General features: G+C 37.2%; 1 protein-coding gene and 1 long non-coding RNA gene across 13 annotated transcripts in view; one reads left to right on the forward strand and one right to left on the reverse strand.

Annotated features, from left to right (window-relative positions):
• PTPRM (protein tyrosine phosphatase receptor type M) overlaps positions 1-22,735 on the reverse strand; it is a 479,902-nt gene that overhangs the window by 57,001 nt on the left and 400,166 nt on the right. For all 12 annotated transcript variants that reach the window (XM_040587165.1, XM_040587163.1, XM_040587160.1 and 9 more), the window contains one exon: positions 3,834-3,921. In XM_040587165.1, coding sequence (XP_040443099.1) covers positions 3,834-3,921 — 88 coding nt within the window. The remainder of the gene's footprint in view (positions 1-3,833; positions 3,922-22,735) is intronic.
• Positions 15,146-16,217, forward strand: LOC121084999. Its single transcript, XR_005826922.1, has 2 exons — positions 15,146-15,310; positions 16,170-16,217. It is a non-coding gene; the product is annotated as an uncharacterized LOC121084999 (long non-coding RNA).

Below are 22,735 nucleotides of genomic sequence, written 5' to 3' on the forward strand. Positions count from 1 at the left end.
TGGTTCTACACAGATATCCTAGGTCACCTGAAATGGCACTACATGTCTGTGTTTAGGCAACTGAATCCCATCTCTGATGACTTGCACACCAATTATTCCTTATTGGGCAAAACAAACCTAAATTTCCCACTAAGGAACATCTTAAAAATATAACTTCCTGTCATTTTTTCTATGACTGATGTATACAACTGCATAATACGTAGTAGTATCTTTTCTTTACCATTCCTGTTATTTTGTTATTTTCTTTATTTACACCATTCTTTCCTTGCAATAATTCTTGCTTTGGATTGGGCAAAACTAAATTGTTGCTTCACACCTGAATCTTCCTATGGTCTTTTTGCCTTTTTTTCTTCTCACATGCATCCTGTCTAGTACTGCATTCTCAGCTAAGTTTTTGGGAATTCTGGATTGTCCAATAGCCATGCGTTTATTTGCAATGGAGCTGGAGTGACTCTCTTTTTTTATTGATTTGAAAACTCTAGTTAACTCCTTACTGCATGGCAACACTTAATTTGAAAAAGTTCTTTCGTCGACATAAAGAAATGTTACTGTGTCTGTGCTTGTACTTATGTCAAGTAGATTTAAAGCTAAGAGGTATACAAGCCATATATTCTTCCAACATATGTGTTGACTCTTGAATAGCCTCTAGGTTAACTGTCTAGATTTTTAGGGTATTTTTTCCTTTATACTTCAGCTGTTCTTGACAGTTTTGGTAGCTTTTAAATACTCTCTTTTCCAGCTAATTGCTATTTTGATACCCTTCCATTACGGGATCAAACTTAACTTTGCATTGATCACTTAAGCTTTCAAAATTAGTTACAATAGAGTCCATTTGTCTTGGTAGCAAATGGTAACAGATAATGAATATAAGCATTTTATGTTACCTACAACACGTATATGCCAGCCTGCAGACTGTGATCTCTAACAAGCCCATCGAGTAGCTGGTTGATTAACATACTGACCCAATGACCCTTTCGTGGGATGTGCCTTGCTGATTCTTTGCAAAGCAACCCTTTTATAAAAGTCTCACCTAAAATCTTTAGCTACTTTTAAAAGCTGTGATCAATATTCTCATTTAGTCAATATTGAGTTAGGTAAAAATAAATACAGAACATCTTCCATTCTGAAATCACCTCAAGATCTCTCCTGAGGAAACCCCAATAGGTTTTACCAAAATCCATACATAACCCTACATAATTATGGCAGAAACAGAATTTTTCATGGATTGAAAATTATTAATTTAGCAGATTCATGCCGGTTTTAGTTCCTAGTGAGAAAACACAAAGTTTTTTGTGTTCAGTAAAAAAGGAGCACGTTTTCTGTGGGTGACTGGACTGTGATCATGATTCAGCTTGTTGATACGGTGGCTTACAAGTTGTAGCCACTTTCATACAGTGGGCAGGGCACACCTGTAGCTAATTAAACACACATCACTTGAGTAATGTAAAGCATCCATTATAATCATGTACCCATAGTCAGTAGCATCTGAACCATCATATTTCTAAATCCTTAAATATAGCATAAAGGGCCAATTTAGTAAAACGCTTTTCAGCTAAAGCAAATACTTTATACAACTACCTGGGACAAGTTTTAAAAAGTGGACCACTAAGACTGTACTTCAGACTCTGAGACAAGCGATCATTTATCCAGCAGAAAAACACATGAAATAATTAAACAGTAACTACCCTATTTGTATACATGTATTTAACAGATGACAAACTGTGGGCAGTTTCAGCCTCTCTTTTAAGATACTGCTTTTAATTCCAATGGATTTTGATTTTAACTTGTGTTGTCTGTGTTTTCACAGTCACATAAATAGGAAGTGTTATTGGTAACAACTCCATCCGACTCTTTCTCTTTGCTAAATACTGAGGACATTAAAAGTAAATTGAGATCTAAATTATCTGAGTTATATTTTCCCACTCAGAAAGCCTTCAGTATCACTTGTAATTGCCATCGATTTGTGTATCTAACATCTTTGACTTGTTTTCCCTTGGCTACTCAGCATTTCATTCCCTCAGACATATAGTACTAGTAGTCCTCTATTTCCTTCAACCAAAGGGTGTCAAAGTATAAGGAGACGCCCAACACAACATTAAAGAGGGTACTGACAATAGTACACCTGACTAGAGAAGCTCTATTGCCATAGGCTTGGACTGGAAATAAAATTTCATAAAGGAAGGATAAACATAAAACTTTTGGGTACTCTTATTTATGCCTTCACTATTTTTCCTTAAATGATAACATCCATCTAATGTATTGCTACATCTTCACAAAGTAACAAGTTTGTTATGCATTAAAGATTGCTTGGAGGAAGACAAGCAAAACCACATCTAGCTAACATCTTCTTTTGCATATGCTCCAGCTCATCATGATGTTCACATTTCCCTAGAAGATTTAATTTCCTTTTTTCAGTAAGTAGCACAGTATACTTCAAAAATACACAGCAATACTATCACATCCATTCAAAGTGATGTGGCAGATACCACCTCTTGCTTAACGTACCTCTGCCTCCACAAGCATTTCTTGCAGGTTTTCCTTCTGCAGCAAGTTACACATCTGTTTTCTCTTTGTAGACTGTCACAGCCCAGCTGGGCCACAGTGATATAAGGGCCTATTCATACCATCTACTGTAGGTCACTAAGTCAGGAGTTGGTTTCTCCAGACTCATTGTACAAGCACTGCAGAAAGGACCTCTTCAGGTGGTGATTCAGAAGCATTTGAATGGGCTCTGTCAAGTCCATGTGGCTCACTGATGAGGAAACCTAGATAGATCTGTGCCTGGACAAGCACCTAGACTAGATGCTGAAATTAGGCAGTGTAAATATGCACTACACACTCCTTCCAAAGGTCCTCCAAATGTTCAGACAATCAGCACTGTTTATTCTTCTATGCTGACCCATGTACCTAGGGTTATACATGATTTCTGAACTTCAGCAGTGTCATTAAATGATCCCTCCTTAAAGGCCATCGTTCATTTTCATGGTTACCAAACTTCTGACATGCTGTGACTGCTGCTTATTTCTCTGCTTATGCCTGCTTCATGGTTCTCTGTCTGACTGGCACAAACACATACGCTTCATACCTTAAACTGAGATTTTGAAGGAACAATCAGGGAAAGGATCATCTCCTACATACACACTGGCAACTTAGCCTTCAAGTGCAACACCACCAGTGTGTAAATAATAATATAATTTTACAGAACTTGATATATTTTCTGCCCCTGTGTTCATGTGCAGCAACTCTTTCCACAAAGTTCTGCAATCTCATAATACCAGATCTAGGGGTCGTTCACCAAATCATGTTATCATCTCCTCAAATTATTTGATTATTAGTACATTTGATTTTTATCAAGCTTGGCATTTTTAAGTAAAACATACAGCTTCTGTTCTTTTTCCTTGGAGTCTGTCTAGCATTAAGATGGTAAGTCAGGACAACTGTCACTGTTATTAAAGAATACTTGAGCAGCAGTATTGTCCACTCCTACAATATCCAGATTCCAGACTCAATGTGCCAATGTGATCATGGATACTCTTTCACTAAGCTGTCAGAAGCAGTTTAGGAGCTGCTAGAGCCTAGTGCTGGTTAAAGGTGTCATTCTCCATTAGCCAAACTTTGATCACAGGATGGAAGGTATACAGAAAGCTAGTTGAGAAAATGCATTAAATTTGACAGTCTTCTCAAAAAAAACCCCAGTAATATCTTACTTCACTTTTATCTTCTTAATTAGAGAAGAGGAATATAACCCTGATTTAAGCCCGAGGCTGGTGGTCATTCTTATCCATTTCTGAAGGGAAGTTAACACAGTGCACAATTATGGTGTTAACACTTACATGCAATGATATTCCCATATCTATTTTTCATTCTGTTCTCATCTTTCTTAGCTGAATCCCATGGTGCAGACTGTCCTTCAAAGAAACTCTAAAAAAGGAAAGACAGTGACATTAAGGAAAGCATGCAACGACAGTTACCTTACGGATAAACCAAGGAGAAAGGCAAACAGTACTTGTGGGTATTGTTATTAAAGTGTCATTTAACTGATTCTTTTACTGAGCACAAATATGAGTCTTCTGTCAAATGGTGTTTATGCATAGCTCCAAGTGTTACCTCAAATTTGACATATTATCTGTGTAATAGCAAGAAGAATTATTTCCATATGAAGTGCTATTAAACCTTTCCAAAGTTGCATGCTTGCAACATTAAGAGTCCTTCGTTTGTGCTATCCAGATTTTTTGCATAGTTCTCATACACACACATGAGACTGAAGGAGCTTCATCATCAGTGTTGGAGTTGCTCCAGTATTTCAGTGCAGAATTACACACTGTACTAACACGTTTTATTTTTGACACATCCACAAGTTTCAGTTACTTCTTGGCAGATGACCCCATGGATCTAAACATACATAGGCATTTTAAAAAATATGGATTCAATCAGCATGTATCTGTCTTTCTTTTAAACAAAATTTATGATAGCACCAAGATGATTATTTTGTTAGAGAATAAAAATAATGTGATTTTGTGAAAGACATAATCTAACATTCACCTGACCTCTGTGCTCTAGTAAATAAATTTAATGTAAATAAGAAAGTTGAAGGTGCTAAAAATATATTTTTACATTAATAAAACACACAAGCTGCCAAAAGGGCAGCAAGCAAGTTGTTATGTCCTATCTGTCCCATTGCTTAAAAGAGCATTTGCACAATTTCTTAATTTATGCACTGTATCTCTGTAAGTCATATAATGTAGACGCATTTTATCATTTTGTATTGAAATATTTTTCCTATGTTAAAAATACACAGTTGCCAAAGAAACCAGTGGAATTCTAACAGGATGATGGCTGGTCTTGATTCACGTTTTGAACTTTTTACTAGAATGATCAGTAGATTTAATCTTTTGATTCAAGAGGGACATGAAGGTACATGATTTACTTTTCTGGTAACAGGAGCCAAAAAAGGCTAAGTCCCAGACTAAACAGGGAAAACCTCAGGAAGTTTGTACCTCTTGCAAGCCCTCAACATATTCTGAATGCTTTAAAATAGATAATGCTCATTAAATGGACTACCATTTGTTCTTTGCCCTCATACCTGAAATGCATTGTTCTTCAAATCTCAATGATTTCCATTAGTAAAGGGGATAAAAGTAAAAATAAACCCTTTATCTCTTGCTGAAGTCAATGGAACACAGGGGCTTTCAGTGTCTAAAATGAGTTTTCTTCTAATAAGTTCACTAGAGTGCTGGTTTCCCACTTACAATATGGAAATTCCTGGGGATACATGATTATTTAGAAAAAGTTTGTAAGTAATAACTTAGGAAAAACAGAAGCCTTGTCAAAAGGCTTCTATTTGTTTGTCCTTCATCTCTCCACGCTTCCTTAGAAAATTTCAAAAGGTTTGCAAATTGAAATTATTGAAGCCCACTATTAAAAATAAGTTTCTCCTTAATCATGGCATACCATCATTGGGTACAGCTCTGAGAGATGCAGATTGTTGCCACGAGAAGTGACACCCTGTAAATCCTAAAATGATTTACAGCTTTGTGGCTGCTTGCCAAAAAGGTGCCAATCATTGTCTGATTATATATCTGCCAACGGCATCTAAAGCAAGCAAGCCTTCCCACTCCAGAGCACTCTCAACTCGGGCTGCATGGAAAATACTTTTGTAACAAGCCCGGCTGAACTGCAAAAGGAATTGGTCTCCACGGGCAAACACCTATGTCTCAATTTCTTGCAAAGTTCACGCTTAGTCTCAAACAACACTGGATGGTGAACAATTAAACATAGTTAAAGGCAAAACAGAGATGGAAATGTTCAGCCACAAAGCTCCAAAGGCAGAACAAACTAATCAATCATCTGATCTAAAACTTGACCTGGTATCTTCCTCAGGAGTCTGTGTTTCAGGCAGCTAGAATGACTATAGAGAATTCTAGTTTTCTTACAGTCCTTTTACTAAAGACTAGTTCACAGAATCGATCCATAAGACATTATCCAGCAAGTGTGTTTGGGTTTAATTCACTAAACGTTACATGTGCTGTTACAAAGAGTTTTGCTGATACAGCTTCCAAACATGCACCTTGAAATAAGAAGGACCCTTATACTCCTAGGGCCTTCTTGCTTCTCCCTGCCCCACTAATGAACTTTTACAAAATTGCTTTAAGCCAACCAATTAAAGTACATCTCTGGAGACAACTGGGAAAGATTTGCATGGTATTGAATTCAGGGAAGATATACAATAGGCAATGTAGTGGGCTGGGCAGCTTGTCTACGTCTCATTTGCTAACGTACAGGTTCAATTTCTCCCACCTGTTTGGAACTTCTGAAAACAATGATAAACTTAATGAGCCTTACAGATAAAATATTTCCTAATAATATGTCTGCCACGTAGATAATTCTATTCTTCAGATTACATATATATCAAACCTCACACAATAATGAAAACCAGGAGACAGATTTATGTTTCCAGCTACTGCATATTGACTTCACTTTCTTTATTAAAAATGTATTCTAGAAAAAGAACTCCATATATATTTTTTTCTTTGGGTTTTTATCAATAAATTAGTAAATGAAATGAAACCTATCACATAGGGAAAATAGAAGTAATTTATGTAGATCCATTTTTCTTTTAAATTCATTTTGGGATACACACAGGTATTTCAGTGAGAAGTGTACAGAAAAGATAATTTGAAGGAAAAGGTATTACAGTGCAAAAGCATAAAAAGAAACAGTTATTGTAAAAGACAGCTGGAGTGTCATTTCCTAAATTCCCCATGTGCAGCGATTACACAAACCGCAACAGAACGATAATCCTCAATGAATTATAAGCAGAAATCCCATTTGTCCTACAAGTAAGGAACAGAGCAGATACCTCATAACAGATGATCTGTCAAGATCTTTCCTTACTTGTGAGAAATATACGTTTCATTACAGAAATTTTTTTAATGTCTTTCCTGACATACCACTCTCCAGAGAGACTGCTGCACAGCAGCCCACACGTTATCTTACTGACTATTCACTCTAATTCATCCTTAAAAGTTTCTTAAAAATGTGGACTATTAGGAAGAAATATGCCTCCAAACAGCTTCGTTCCACCAAATGTCTGGGCAAGGGCAATGAGGAAGCAAAAATGTGTGTAGGACATTTCTGAAATAATTTAAAGTAAGTATTTCTTTACCTCAAATCGCACAAAACCTTGGCTACCGAGCCTCTGTAATTTACTTGAAAAATGAAACACTTTTCAATGCAGCTGTTACAGCAGACATTTCAGTATGCAATGTCAATTGTCATTCTGTTGTTAGAAAGTATTTTGATAATCAGGATAAAACAGTTTCTGAAAAAAACCTGAATTATACAGAACTGCTGGATATGCAACATGAGAACTGGTCAGTAACGCAGCAGCAGGATCATCTTAGGATGAATATGTTTTTTCTTGAACTCATTGCTGCAATGGTTTCCATTATAAATATTTGCCAAGGGCTAAATCACTGTGACCCTCAGACTAGAAAATAACTGCAGTATCTCAAACGAGAGGGGGAGATAATCACTGCAAATACAGATTTTTTAAAATTATTCCCTTTCCTCATTTCAAAATTCGTAAGACCAGAAGATATTGGAAGGGCCCTATATAAAAGTGCAGTTTGAAGAAGCTGGAATGTGGAGAACGGGGTGAGATCTTCAGCATACAATTTGTACCTCTGTTGATTGTAAATTTTGGCAACACACTTTCCATCCTAGATTTTCATGCTTCAAATCAAGGATAGCAAAAAGAATGCATTTTTGTAAACACTTTAAGATCTACAAATGTAAAGGGTTGCGTGGAATTACTATTTTTATTATTAAACCAAAACCAAGCAGCAACTTTTTGAAAAAGCACTTCTTAGTTGCTAAGTGACAACAGTGTACTGTCCTATGATGTCATTTACAAAATGCAAGCTCTTACGAAGAAATGAGAAGTTAATGACATCATAAATCATGCTCTGCCTACTTAATACACAAGAATATTATTCACAGGTACAAAGAAATGCATATTTCACTGTGTAACAATCTTAAGTTTGATTTGTGGATTTGTTTTAAAATGTTTGACACTTTATGGTGTCTGCTTTTCCCAATTGACCCTAAGTTTGTCCACTGATAACATCCATTTTTCCATTGTTATTTCTAGATAATCAGATTAAGATGTACTTTAGTAAAATGAGTAATTTGACCTATTCAGTCATAAAAGCCTCTGGATTTGTTTTTAAGCTACATGCAGACAGTTATGCATACTGTCTACTTTAGGCTAGACCAGACAACTGATGGTGGTCCTAATGGAGGTCTTTGTCTATGCTCGATTAGCTACAGAAGAAATGTACATTTCTACCATAAGTCCTTTGAGTTGAAGCTAAATTAGATGCCTAAAATGTCCTGAATTGGACAGTGAAGCTACATCACTAGTTTTACCTAAATGTATCACCCTTTACTACTGCTACGTCCACTTTATATGTGGAGATTATAGGTGGAAAAAAATGCATCCATTAAACTCTGAGTTAAGATCCTAGTGTCACATTAGACTCTTATTTGTATTTAAAACGCCTAGTAAATATATCTTTTACTTTAAGCAAGTCCATTAATGTTTGGAGGACAAGGACGTTCAGGCTTGTGTAATGAACAGTGCAAGATTTGTGTGTATAGTAAATCTGTCAGTTCATAGCTTTTTCAGGATTCAGAATCTGCAAAATATCTGGCATGTAAGGATGTTCTTGTTACTTAATATTAACTGGTTTTTTTAAGCAGAAAATTGAAATAATCACATTCAGTTTGTTGATAACTGAGTATTTAGATTGTTAAGGAATTAAGAAGGAAGAGTGATTGGTAGTTATGTTAAAGAAATGTGCAGAGAGTTTCAAGCTATCAACAACATTTTTAATCTTCTATTCACTTTGAGGAAAGATTTTGTCATTGAAAATGCATCACCTGCAAGTAATAGATCACTGCAAATGTTTGTGAGCAGCGGTAAATGATTTCACTGATGGCCCACTGTAGGCAAGCAGCTCTTCCTACTTCAATCATGGCTTTGGTCACTGCAAACATTTGTGGATGACAGCGTGCCACTAGAGAATATATTCACCATCAGCTTTTTCTTTTCTGTCAGCTTCAATCACTGAGAATTATGTCCAGTTTTCAAATAACGGAATTAAAAAAAAAAATTTTACTATGTGTGCCCTTGAAAACTGTCTGTTGCAAGCGCCAGTGTGAAAATCTATCCAATCAATGTTAACTGCCTTCAGCAGTTATAAAGCACTTACCAGTGTGTTACTGTAACCTCGGTCTGAATGTGGAAGAAAAAACCACAATACAGACTGTTATGTTATCACCAAAACTCCCTCATTCTGTTTGGAATTTTCTGGAAAAATTAGGCTGATAATTTACATAAGGTATTCTGAGTGTGAGATCAAAAGCGTAGATCAGTGTTAAAGCAGATACACAGTTATAGTCCAACACATAGCAACTCTAACATTGTTCCTGATGCTCCTTTATGAGGTTGTGCCTCCTTGGACTGAGTAAAAAAAAAAAAAAAAAAAAAAAAAGAAGCATCCTTCATAAAGGCTTGCATAGCCAGAGGTAGGAAACAATCTTTTCCTTTGCAGGTGCATTTAGGTTAGTCTACATTAGACATGAGAAGAAAAGCAGGAAAGCAAAAGTCCTTCTGGTCTTTTGAGACACTAAACATCATAGGCACTGCCTCCATTAAATGTTGAAATGGAAGGGGAAACATTACCTCCTCCAGTAACTAACTGCAGCACGATTTACCACTCGATTTTCAAAAAAAAAAAAAAAGGACTAAAACCATGTGGTAAGACAAAATCTGGTACAAATTCTGTCATTGTATTGGTATGCTCATTTTTCAGCAGCAAGATGCTTTCAATTAGTGAATTTTCTAACACATTTGTATTTTTAAAGTCACAGGCCTTGGTATTCTCTGGACAGCTGGCCAGTCTAGTCAAGCTATAGCTTCATAATGAAAACATATTAAAATGATTGAACTGCTTTGGTGTAGTATCTTTAATGACATAGGTATTTGTAGTGGTTGCCATGAGTTATCTCTAGATGACAAGAGTGTTAGCAAATGCACATGAAATTTAGTTAGCGCTATAGGAGACGGGAGAAACATAGCTATAAGAATAAAGAAGTAGCAAGTGAAAGTGACTTGTCGGTCACTGTGAAAGTTGTGAAAGTGTTGCACACCTTCAGGAATAGCAAATCACGAGTACCAGCCATGGCAAGAGCTAGTTTTTAGGTACCAAGTGCATTCGAACAAGAAAATTAAGAACTCAGTACTATCTTCTACCCAGTCCTGTATCTGAGTGTCCTGGCTTACTTGGGTAGTGTCACAGCACTCTCCAAACTATAAAGCTGCAACAAGGTCTTTTACCACCTCATACCAGCATACTCTTCGTGCCAGTCCCTCAGCTGCCTTCTCCTCGTCTTGCCTTATCCAGGGCATGCATTCTCTCTTCTCTTGCTTCTTTCTCAGCTGCTCTCTCTTCATTGACTCTCAGCCACTTCACTCAACCAGCCACAGCTGCACTTTATCTACTTCGGCCAACCCTCTGCCCCTGAAGCCAATCCACGGTTGTATATTATCAATGCCAATTAACCCAGCTTCCTTCCTCTACAGGGGTGAGGATCCAGAGGACAAGGAAGGAGGCTCCTGAGAGACACTGTAGGAGAACACACGGCATGGCTGGAACCACCGCGCAGAGCCACCCAACTGTCCTGGACTGAGTCCTCTCTCCTGCAGAATCTCTTCCATGGAACAGCAAAGTTGTGCAATTTGTAAAGTTGCATGTATCTGTGACTGAGGTATTTTGGCAGCTGAGTACATTTAGTTTCTAATGACCAACTGTCATTTGGTCTCAAACCATGACAATTACTGCAAAAGAGAGTGTCATGGAGTACTTCTATAATAACTAACAAAGAATTACTTTCCATGTATTTCTTAAACCAACCTATTTATGAGGTCTGTTGATGTCATTTATTATCTCAGCATCTAACACTGCCACATCTGAAGTTCACTTTTAAGATTTAACAGCAGGAGTAGAAATCTTTATAGATTCTGCAGAGTGGTCTAAAAATTTGAAAGATAACCTAGTTTCTATAGGCTTTCAGAGTAATTTCCATTTTACCTACTTAAGTTTTAAAAACTTATTACTTTCATTCCTTTAAAATTCTTTAAGACTTCCATATAAGGAAAGATTTTAGATATATGGTGAAATGTGAATTAGTAAGAGGACTGCAATAGAACATACAATTAAAATTCTAATTTAGAAACTTATCCCCTGGCATACCAGATAGCACTAACTTAACCTCATTAATCTTGCTGATTTATCTCCAGCAGAAAAATATGGTATGTTGATAGGATTTTATGATCCCTTTTTTATAGAAAGGACCCTCTGGGTACAATATGCGCACTTACAATGTAACTAATGTGCAGGTTATATTATTTTCAAATTGTGTGTAAAAAAAAAATAAAAAAATTGGTCTCAAGTAGTGCTTATTCCCTCTTATGAAAATAAATTTCCTGATTTTGGAAGATTTAATGAATAGTTTTCATGTACAGTATGTGGGATTTTCATACCTCCCTATTTCACCACCCAACTTTTAACACAATGCATAATTAAAAGTTTTGTTCACAGCTATCATGCCTTGTACGTTTTCAAGATGACAGCGAACTTGACCAACACTCATGACTATAATGTCTGTAAACATGAAGTGAACGAACACAGACTACGCTGAATATCAACTACTTCTGCCCTTTGATAGGAAACCTCTTCTGGGTAAATACAGAAAGACATTGATCACCACAAAGGCACTATCCATCCTTTTGTGAACAAAATTATCTGCTTTATTATTCAGTAACTCTGCTATCTCCTTGCTTTCTCCCTTTGTTGTTCTGAAGGATGTAATTACACATCTTAATTGCACAGTACATGAGTAAAAGATGCTGCAGAGTTATTTATTTCTTAATGAGAATTCCTCCTTACCAAGACACAGGTATTTCTTCACTGTGAGGGTGGCATGACACGGGGCCAGGTTGCCCACAGAAGCCGTGAATGCTCCATCCCTGGAAATGTTCAAGGCCAGGCTGGATGGGGCTTTGAGCAACCTGGTCTAGTGGAAGGTGTCCCTGCCCAAGGCAGGGGGGCTGGAACAAGATGCTGTTTAAGGTCCCTTCCAATACAAACAATTCTATGATTCTGTGATTCTATGACTTATGCAAAAGGGGAGGGACTCAAAGTTACATATAGTGCACTGAATGTGTGGATAAGCGTTTTAAGATAAATTCTAAGTTAACTTTTTTATACTATTTTTTGAAAGTTAACATGTAAATATCTCAAATGATGTGGACAGAAGGAAAATTATTCAGCCTGAACAGTATGACATGGTTTGAATGAGTCCAAAAAGGAGAAGTATCTTAAGATATTGGGTGAAGGCAGAGATATCAACTGTGAGCTAATGCAGGTATCCGAGTTACCATTACAATCACCTAACTCTGATCTATTTCAGGGAATTTAACAACACTATTGTTATTATTACTATTATTGCTGCTGCTGCTCATGATGATGATGATAATGTACCTCTTTTGCCCCCATCATTGAAAACTTACCTGACTTTCCTGTATTAGAGTATAAGGAATCCAAAGCAGCTATCGGCTGCCAAATTATCAGTGCAATCACTCCTTTTTCCAATGTCACAGGGGTAAATTTTGGTGCTCTTCTGTTGCAGTTGTTTTACAAGTAGCCACAATGACAGAACCCTGGAACTTCCAGACTAAACAAGTTGCAATATTGCTGTTAATGATGCCACAAGCTTTAATTTTTTGCATTACAGATCTGCCCTATTTGCTAAGACTCCTTGAGACTGCCTGTTGAATGAGCTTTGCAGAAGAAAGGAAATGCCATCCTGTTCTACCTAGCAGCGGTTTCCTCCAACTCCTCTTCCCTCCTTCGCTGCAACTCTGCGTCTTACTTCCTTTCCCTCTGTTTGGAGTTATGTACATTTATATAAGGCTGTCTGTACGTCTGCATCTCTACTCTCTTAGAATTGGGAAAACTGTGTGTTTGTCTCTTATTGTTTCTTGTTTCCAACTTTTAATCAAGAAACTCTTTTTCATGTGCCTTTCTGCCAAGCAAAACATTCCTTCCACAGTACTACTTAGAACTCAGAATTACATCCCCCCCTAGATTTTCTCTGTTGAACTCAGAATGTTAGCAGGCTAATGGATTCTACAGAGTTTTTAGGTACCTTAGAGCTTTGAGAACATTATTTGGGATCTTTTTGTGCAATTTAAATTTTTATTCAAAAAACTAATTAGACGATTTAAGTATCTCTTCTGAGTCGAACCTGTTCTTCCTCCTAAAGATTAGCATTATGATATTTGATTTACTTTATAAATAATAAAAGTTTGTCCCAGGGAATTGTTTTAAAGAGTTAATGAAATGTTATTTAAATGTTTATAAAATATTACTTGTTATATTAACATAACATTATATATGATAATATGATAATAATAAATATTTTTAAAATATAAGGATACAATGTGCTATGAAAGAAGTAGGCAAGAACTACAGATTTTTTTCCTCCCTAAAGTAAAAAGAAAAGTTTGCAATTGATTTAAAATATAACAAGAAAGAAAAAAAAGAGAAAAGAAATTAAAATAAAAAATACAGAGAACAAGAAAATGAGAGGGAGAGACGGGAGAAGAAAAGACACATACATTTTTTCAGTCATCAGAAAAAAATCTCAATAGTGTGCATTTAACTGAAGTAGTAAGCTTTGTGTTGGAGTCAATTTTCTGTTCACTCATGTTTTATGTACTGACTGATGAGAGCTACTCCACTCATTGCCTATCTATGCTATGTAACGCACAAAATAAGGCTTAAGGATTCCAAGAAACTTTCTCAATTAGGTGGAAATACTTTCCATGGCAAAATACTCTTTTCATGACTTGACTGGCACTGGAGTCTGCGACTTCCTCTTTGAGGAAGTACATTGTTTGAAGTATTTATTTAATACATGTGCACTTCTGCCATCTGCTTGCTGGAGATTTTTTCTAAAGAAAGGTAATCAACGATGAACTGGTGGACACATACACTGATAAGAAAGGTGACTTCTGACACATTTCTAGCTAATTCAGTAATATTTTTGCCTGATGTTATCTGAATAAATCATTGTAATTGAGACAGTGCACTGAGCTCAGAATTCACAAGAACTGCATGACTGTTTATATTATCAGCTGACCCAACCATAGAAAACCTGACAGCATCTTCAAATCCCCTGTAAAGGCAAGCTTTTTTCTGATTTAGAACCACACAATTTGGAAAAGCCTTGAACGTAATAAAATTCCCTGAAGCAACAGAAAACAGCACATGGGAAATGAAATAAAGGCAAATGTTGAATCTGAAAAGTGAACAAAACTCCTATCTTTACAAGCTGTAATGTACACACAGCTGATCTAACCTTTCAGAAGTGATAAAGCACCCCTCAGTTTTTGCTCACTAAGTGAGCCTCAAGGGTTTTCATGAGTGTATCTAGGCCGCTCTAGTTAATATAGTTTGGATAGAAGATAAGAAAGAAACAAAGCTCACATAATAAGATTTTAATTCTGCTACAGGGTGACACTGACATATTAAGCTACAAGATAAAAGCCAGAATACACTGGCATGTACAGATGGAACACAAATATTTTTCACACTGTTGTTTTTCCTAGTGGATAAGATAGTACTTTTCAAGGGAAGTAAGGGTAGTAGGGTAGGCTAAAGTAGATAAGGGTCTACTTGCAGTGCCCTTTCAAAAAAAGGATAACACTTCATTGTGCTGGTTCATTACTTTTTTTTGACCTTAGCAGGAAACTTTGGTGCCTTGATGTCTGCTTTGCTTGTTTGCAAATACACTTTGCTAGCATATATAAAGACAAATTATTCATTCCTCTAGGCTTGACTTTTAGCCCAGCATTTTCCTTGTTCTAAAGAAAAAGATCTTCTTCTCTCTAAAGCTATGTGTATACTTCCTACTTTTCCTGGCCAGCATCCAGCCCCTGTGCCTATCATTTGCTACGCTGTTCTGCTCAGGGGAGAGCAGTAATGGGTCACAGTAGAGCCACTGAGTGCTTCCACAGCGATGGGAGCTCCCACTGCTTCGCTACTCAAAACTTCTGTCTCTGGCTTTTTAAAGCTCTGTTTCCTTTTTGCAGACATCCCTCTGCAGGCTTTCACTTTATAATTGCTACCTGCCCATCATCACCCCTTTGGAAAACTAAACGCTTACTGGAAAGGAGTGGGTAAGTAAAAACTGAAAAAAAAAAAAAGGTGTTGGTCTTAGATGATTCCACACCTCTCTGAGAAACTGCTGAAAGAATAATAGAGTATTGAAGAATATATAAAGATAATCAACATAAAACCAGTAGTGGTAGTAATGGGATTGACAATGATGACAAGTGTTGCTGTCAATTGTTAACCTAGTCATTTTTAGCATGCTCACTGTACATCGACAGACAGCAGCATTTCAACACAGCCCCAAGACTACTTGTTAGAACAGAGAGTATGGTTAGGCACAGTAACGAAAAGCAGCAGCTCACCAAACTGGATTAACCTATTTTGATGTTCAAAATGTATATGCAGCACTTTCTAATTCCAAGAGAAATTTAAAACCAGGCAGTTTATGAAATATATAATACATAGGATTATATATTTCATATATATATATATATATATTTTTTTTTTTTTCCCACAGGCTACTCAAATGACCCAGACTCAGCTAACAGATAAAGTAGAAGTACTCTGGACAATGAGGGAGGGGCAAAAGGAGTTGCTGTCCCTGAATGCTGTCACTTGAGAACCACTTCTGCATCATTAATCAAATATCAGATACATGGTACTAGTATATTGTGAATGAGAAGTACAAAGATACCATACACAAGTGACAGTTTCACTACAGCAGGTATCCACGGGAACTTATCAATGGACATTTGGATTGCCCAATTCTACTTCCATGTAATCAGCTAGTACGTTCCTGATGCAGAAGAAAGAAACTTTCAAAGAGCTTTGAGGATTCTTCTAAACTTGTACTGAACTTATGGAATACAATGGAGATCTCTGAATGTCCCAGTGCAAATGTCTCTTCTTCCATCACTCACACAGCATACGTTCAGAGAATATACTCTGCAAATGAAATAAGTATTGGACAAACAGAAAAAATCAATTTACAGCTGTAATGACAGAGATGGCAATTTGAGTGCCACCAGCTACTGGGCAGGTATGCAACAAGGATGCCTCTTCTACTCTGGTTTGGTAGCATTTTACCCTTGCTATGTACAAGTAACATCATAGTTTAGCAAAATAATGAACTGAATGTAATATTCACATAAAACAGATTGGAGGAAAAAAAATAAAAAAAAAAAAGGAAGAAAAGTGCCATTGTTTGACAGGACAGTCTTTTTTCTAAAGGACAATATGGTGAGAATATGAAGGTAAGTTGTTTATGGAGTAAGAGAGCTAACAGTTACAAAGACCACATAACACAAATGGATTGTGAAATAAAAAAACCAAAAAATGGATTGTGAAATAAAAAATAAAAAAAGTCGTTAGTCACAGAGAAGAAATAGTGCAAAATATTGTTTACATTCACAGCTTTAAGAAAAGAAAAGGAGTAATCATAGTTCTGTACTTAGACCACACCCATGACATTATTCTGTGGATTTTTTCCTGATGTGCAGGGCCTTTGTGAACATGTCACCTAGCTACTCTTTTGTTCAGATTCTGATCTTGCTGTGTATCTAAACAATTCTTCAGTAATGAAGATTGAGATTTAACGACTTGATGTATAATTTTTGGTTTTTGCAATTTGCTTCTTCATTTTCTCTTTTGCATAAACTGAGCAAAATATAGCAACTTATCAGCTCTCCGTGGACATTTCAAGATTCATATACATTGCAGCTCTACATTTTTATTCTACATTTCCTTTCATTAGAACACTGCACTAAAGCTAGATTAATTGAGGCAAGCCAACATTATGAAAGCTCTGTTGAATAGCCGCAGATGCCTTTATTCTCTGCATCCCTCCATAAAACAAAACTTTTTAAAATTTGAGTCTCTATATAAATATTTCCCTTACAAGACAATACAAAGATTCCAGGCATCTGTCTCTCATTAAGTCGATTACTAGTTGTTTAAAATAATTCAATAAAGTCCATATTTATCAGATTTCTTATTAAAAGTATTATTCGACTCTATGTGCCAAATTCTGCCAAGGGAACCTGATAAAATGATGAAGAGAGAGCTAGATGGAAAAGAGTAGCTTGGCACTGAAGTGTTCCACTCCTGACATTTGGTGGAAGTTCCAACTTTAAAACAAAACCCCATTTAAACAAGATGGGAAGATGTACTGATACGAGATTCAGAGAAGTCAGCTCAGCAGCGACTGGACTTCCAGCTGGAGTACTAGGGAGAACATACAGCAGGGAGTATAGCTGGAGTGTTAGGGATGTCAATACTGGATTGAATCCTGTTTAACATCTTCGTTAATGACCTGTATGATGGGGCAGAGTGCACCCTCACAAGCATAGGATCATTTAGGTTGGAAAAGACCCTTAAGATCCTCAAGTCCAACCATTAACCTAACATTATCAAGCTCACCACTAAACCACATCCCTAAGTGCCACATCTACATGTCTTTTAAACACCTCCAGGGATGGTGACTCAACCACCTCCCTGGGCAGCCTGTTCCAATGCTTGACAAACCTTTTGGTGAGGAAATTTTTCCTGATATCCAACTTAAACCTCTCCTGGTGCAACTTGAGGCCATTTCCTCTTGTCCTTACTACTAGGGAAAAGACACTCAACACCCACCTCACCACCACCTCCTTTCAGGTAGCTGTAGAGAGCGATAAGGTCCCCCCTCAGCCTCCTTTTCTCCAGGCTAAAGAACCTCAGTTCCCTCAGTTGAAAAGAAAGAAACATCTCAGATTCTCTTAATGCTAGATACAGGAGTCATTTGAATGCAGACTGTGGTACTGAAACTTTACCTGACAGCTCAATGATTAAGACACCTTATACTAGTGATTTGCAGGACGTGGGAGACAGTATTCTTTACAATTAGGTTTTGGCCCAAATTGCATCAAAATTAGAAATGTCCTGGAATAATCTAACATAAGGTACAAGAAAAGTCTTCCAAAACAAAATAGGTTCCTGGGACACTGGTTTGGTAAAACCAGTCAATTAGTACAAGATAGTAAGATATGAAAAAACAGTAAAACCGGTTTAAGCTCAGTGACCATTAAACTCTGTTTTTCTCCCACGCTTCCAGTATCCCACTGCTAACAACACTTAAGGTGCCAGGAGAAACCTTTTAGTAGCTGTAAAATGCCTGGATTTAGTGTAGATCTGTCAATCCAGGCCCAAGTCAACCTGAAAGGAATAAAGCAGGAATGTAGCCTGCTTCCTGCTCCTCACTCTTCCTGGTGTTAGGGAGGACACCCACCACCACCCTCCCACCTCCTGCACTCAGGAGAAGGAGGTGGCAATGGCAGAACCTGGGTGAGAGATGCAGGGTAGGTCTGAGCTGGACCAAGCAGGGAAACACAAAAATTGTAGTGTACCTTACATATCTATCGTTCAGCATCACCTCCACCAAAGGCACAATCACTGTTCCACACTATCTCTGTCTTTTAAATACTCCTGCAATAGCTACGGGACTATGGATATTTTCACCTTCCCCTCATGTGGAAGTCAGCAGGTGAGTAGTGAGGTCCCCACATTTAGGAGGGCGAAAGGTAAAGCTTTATCTGTGGGGAAGGTTCTTGCTATCAAGAGGGAGCAATTCTGGGGAATAAGAGTAAATATTGAGTAAGCACAAGCAAATCTCTGTGTCAGTGTGCATCTGGGAAAAAAGTGTCTTGGCTCTTGAAACAGGGCTATTTTAGAAAGATCCCATCTGATTCTTTATATTTAAGGTAATTCCACTGTGGCATACATGGAGCTAAAAAGAAAACATACTCCTAGTTATGTCAACAAGAAAGACATTTGCATCCCAACTAGGCTGTCCTTCTATCTCAGAAATGTTTAAAAATCGATTGATGTCAGAATCGTAGTGTTTTGAAAAAATGTCACCAAAAAATAACAAACACATAGTCTCAGTAACAAGAAATAAAAAGCAATCCATAAAACAGTTAAACTTTATAGAAGCCCTAAATGCTGCAGATAGCATGGACCTTTTTAGCTTTCTTTGTGTGCCAGAGATACATGTGCTTAGTAAATACCAGTAAAATAAACACAAATGCTGTGAAAGTACTGACAAATGGAGGGAAAATATGTCAATCTCTAACCAGATCTACAATTAAACATATAAAACGCATGAGCAATTTGTGTGATTTTCCTTGGATCCAAACGTATTTGTATGTTCTAGCTACTGTCGATTCTATAGACTTCATTCACAATGTAACCATCAAAACGTAAAATTCAAGCTGGTGATGTTGTAGGAGAAGAGACAATTAAAAAGTCAGTGGTAAAACTGAAATGTACATAAAGCTACTACAAAAGCAGCAAGACAACAAATTTGCTTAGATTTGAAATGTTTTCCCCATGCAAAACCAAAGCGAATGCTTTGGAAGCTCAACCTGTTTGATTTCAAAATTCATGTAATTATCCCCTTTCTGCTCTGCAAAAGGCCAGAAGTGGTTTACTGCCCATACCAGGAGTTTAACTGTACTACCTCAATGCACTGTAAGTAACATGACTCTTTTGAAAGGGCCTAATTAATGTAAACAAGTTTATTTCCAGAATAAGACAGTGCTCAGAATAAAGGCTCAAGGATTAGGCTTTACCATAGCAGCTACATGCATTTTAAATAAAAACATTTTACAACTTAATTTCTTCTTTTCTCTTCCCTTTCACAGGATCATCACCCTACATTTCACAGTCCAACAGCTGGACAATGTACCAGAACCGCTACAAAAGTAAAACAACTAGAAAACACTGAGGATGCTAGTTAACTTAAGAGAGCTCTTTTTGTTCTTTATAAACTGATGTTAGTACTATAAAATCATCTACCAGTATGTAAAAAAAAAAAAGAAAAAGTAATAAAATAATAAATTACCATTTCACATCACACTGGTTTTATATACAAACCAAACAGAAGCACTGATTTATTTTCTTCTTCTTATGTGTGTTAACAGCCATACTGGGTCAAACCAGAGGTCCATTACAACCCATTCTTTTTTCTATAACAGTACTACTAGCAGATGTTTACAAAAAAGTATGAAGAATAGAGCAAATAGAGAGTGAATCTTTCTCCAGCATACCCTTTTAGCTCCTAGCAGTCAATGGCTTTCCTGAGCAATCTCTTCTTCAGCCAGAGACTGCACACAGCCATCGCGTTTAATAATGAATTTGTCCAGCCCCTTTTTGAACCCATTTATAATTTTGGCTTCAAAGAATATTGAGGCAATGAGCTCCAAAATGTAATTATGTGCCATGTGAAAAATATTTCCTTTTGTTCACTTTAAACCTGCTGCTTAGTAGCTTCGTTGGGTGCCTTTAATTCCCTATATTATAAGGAATAATGAATAATTGTTGTTAGCATTGCAGAAGTAACACTGATGTCTGGCACAGCTCAGAAAATCCTAAGGAGGTATTACAGCCATCAGGAATGAGTGATATTTCACTATCCTGGAAAAAAGGTAGAGACTTGATACTGGAGCTGACAAAGTGGGTCTACACCACTTTAAGGATTTCCTTACTCATAGAATCTTTACATTGTTTATTATGTTAACCATACAGAAGCTGTGTACAGCAGTGTTACACAGAGCATAAAAGCTGGAGCTGAAGCATGAATGGGTGAACGAGCAAAACTAGAAACTGAAAATGCAGTTTTACTGTAGTTGTGTCCAACTTGACCAAGGATACCAATGACAAATAGAAACAGGCACAGATAAAAATCAAGCAAACAGAAGCTCAGCTGATATCACAGCCTAATGCAGAGGACAACGTTCTGAAATACTCTTCAAGCAAACAATACACTAAGCGTTCTGGCAATGAATAACGGTTGACAGGCACTTGGAAGAGCAAAACTGGTATCACAAAAGACTGAAGAACTGTTGTATGCAGTCTTTCTCAAGATTAAAAAGCATATGTCTCAACTTGACAGTCATGCTTAGATTCAGAGGATCTTGGAAGGACATGAAAATCTAAAAAGAGCTTCACGCTACAAGCTTTTTCCCATCCAATTAAGTCCCCTCGTTTCTTTCCTAACTATTCATGTACAGTCAGAGGTGGCTGCTTTTATTGCTCTTTCCCAAGGAGAGGACATGGGATCTGACCTACCTTTTTAGCATTTATTATGTCATACAGGAATTTTGTTTCCTTGACATCATTCTTTGTAGGGAAAAGTATGGAGATTGCTCACGTGTAGGTATTTACTGTAAACAACTAATGGTATTTTCTAATGTCAAAACCCTAAGCTCTGTGATACAGCCACGCATTTAAGCATCAAAGGCTAAGTATTCCTGTTACCTTCCCCCAGACTAATCACATGCTAATTTTATGCTTACTTCAGGAACCAATACTGCACTGCACAGAAGCTTCCACCATCCCAGAGCAAGCACTAGGGGGCACTCTATTCAGAAGGGAATCCTATCGTTGTTTGGGTAGGACAAGAGACAAAAATTTACAATTTCACTAAAAAGAGCTTATACTCCCTTTAGTGCAGGCTACCTTTGTTAGCAGTAGGCAGTCACGGCTATGTCTGCTTCTGAACAGCCCCAGCCTGTGCATCCAGGAAGGTCGTCACTTCTTTTCTCTTTCTTTGGTGTGTGGTTTAAGAGCGGAGATAGCCTGCCTCTTAGAGGCTCAGACCCCTCTCTTGCAGATATAAGAACGTATTTTCTGTTATATATTAAAAGCAGTTATTATTGCACAAGCAAGCATCTTAAAGCTAGATAGGTTATAAAAGAGCTCAGCTGGTAGATGCATTTTAACTTTACATAAACACACACTATCTATTTCCACAGACCAAAGCAGAGCACTGTCAGTCATGAATCTTTTTACGATCTTAAGGGGAAGAAACTGCACTGTTTTGTTGGAGAGATATTCAAGCTTCATCACAATTACATGAATGTGTCTAAACTATTACGTGTCTGATGTCCCTGGTGTTGGTTCCATTTAAGTGAATGGTAAAAAATAAAACAGGAAAGAACGTATATTAAAAGCAGCTTTAAAACAGTCCCTTATATCCCTTTAAAACCAACTGGACTTAAATAGATGCTTAAGGTCTTCCCTGCCTTGGATTCCAAATCATGCTGTAAATCTAAATCTTTCCCTCTTGTGTGGGGGTTTGTGGCGAGTGACTCTGATCTGCTGTTTGTGTCTTGTGAAGTGCCAATATTATGAATTTTTATCAGTTCTCAACTGAACTGCAAACCCAGTAACTCTAAAAATGTTACGTGGTTGATGCTACCATGATGATGTCATTTCTGAAATACTGACTCTCACTGACAGTATTTCACAAGTCCCTGAAGCCAGCCTGCTTTTCCTTCTGTCCACATCCTTGGTTGCTTTGTTTCCATGAGTACTCCAGTCTTCTCATCAGCATTGGTCTGAGGTCCAATTTTATCCCATAGTTGTCTTGCTCACCTTTGCTTGACCAAGGTGCCTGCATCTTCTCATGGCTGTTTGGCAGACTATGCCCTTTTCACCTCTAAGATGACTTGCTG

Source organism: Falco naumanni, chromosome 3, assembly GCF_017639655.2.
Source record: "Falco naumanni isolate bFalNau1 chromosome 3, bFalNau1.pat, whole genome shotgun sequence".
NCBI lineage: Eukaryota > Metazoa > Chordata > Aves > Falconiformes > Falconidae > Falco > Falco naumanni.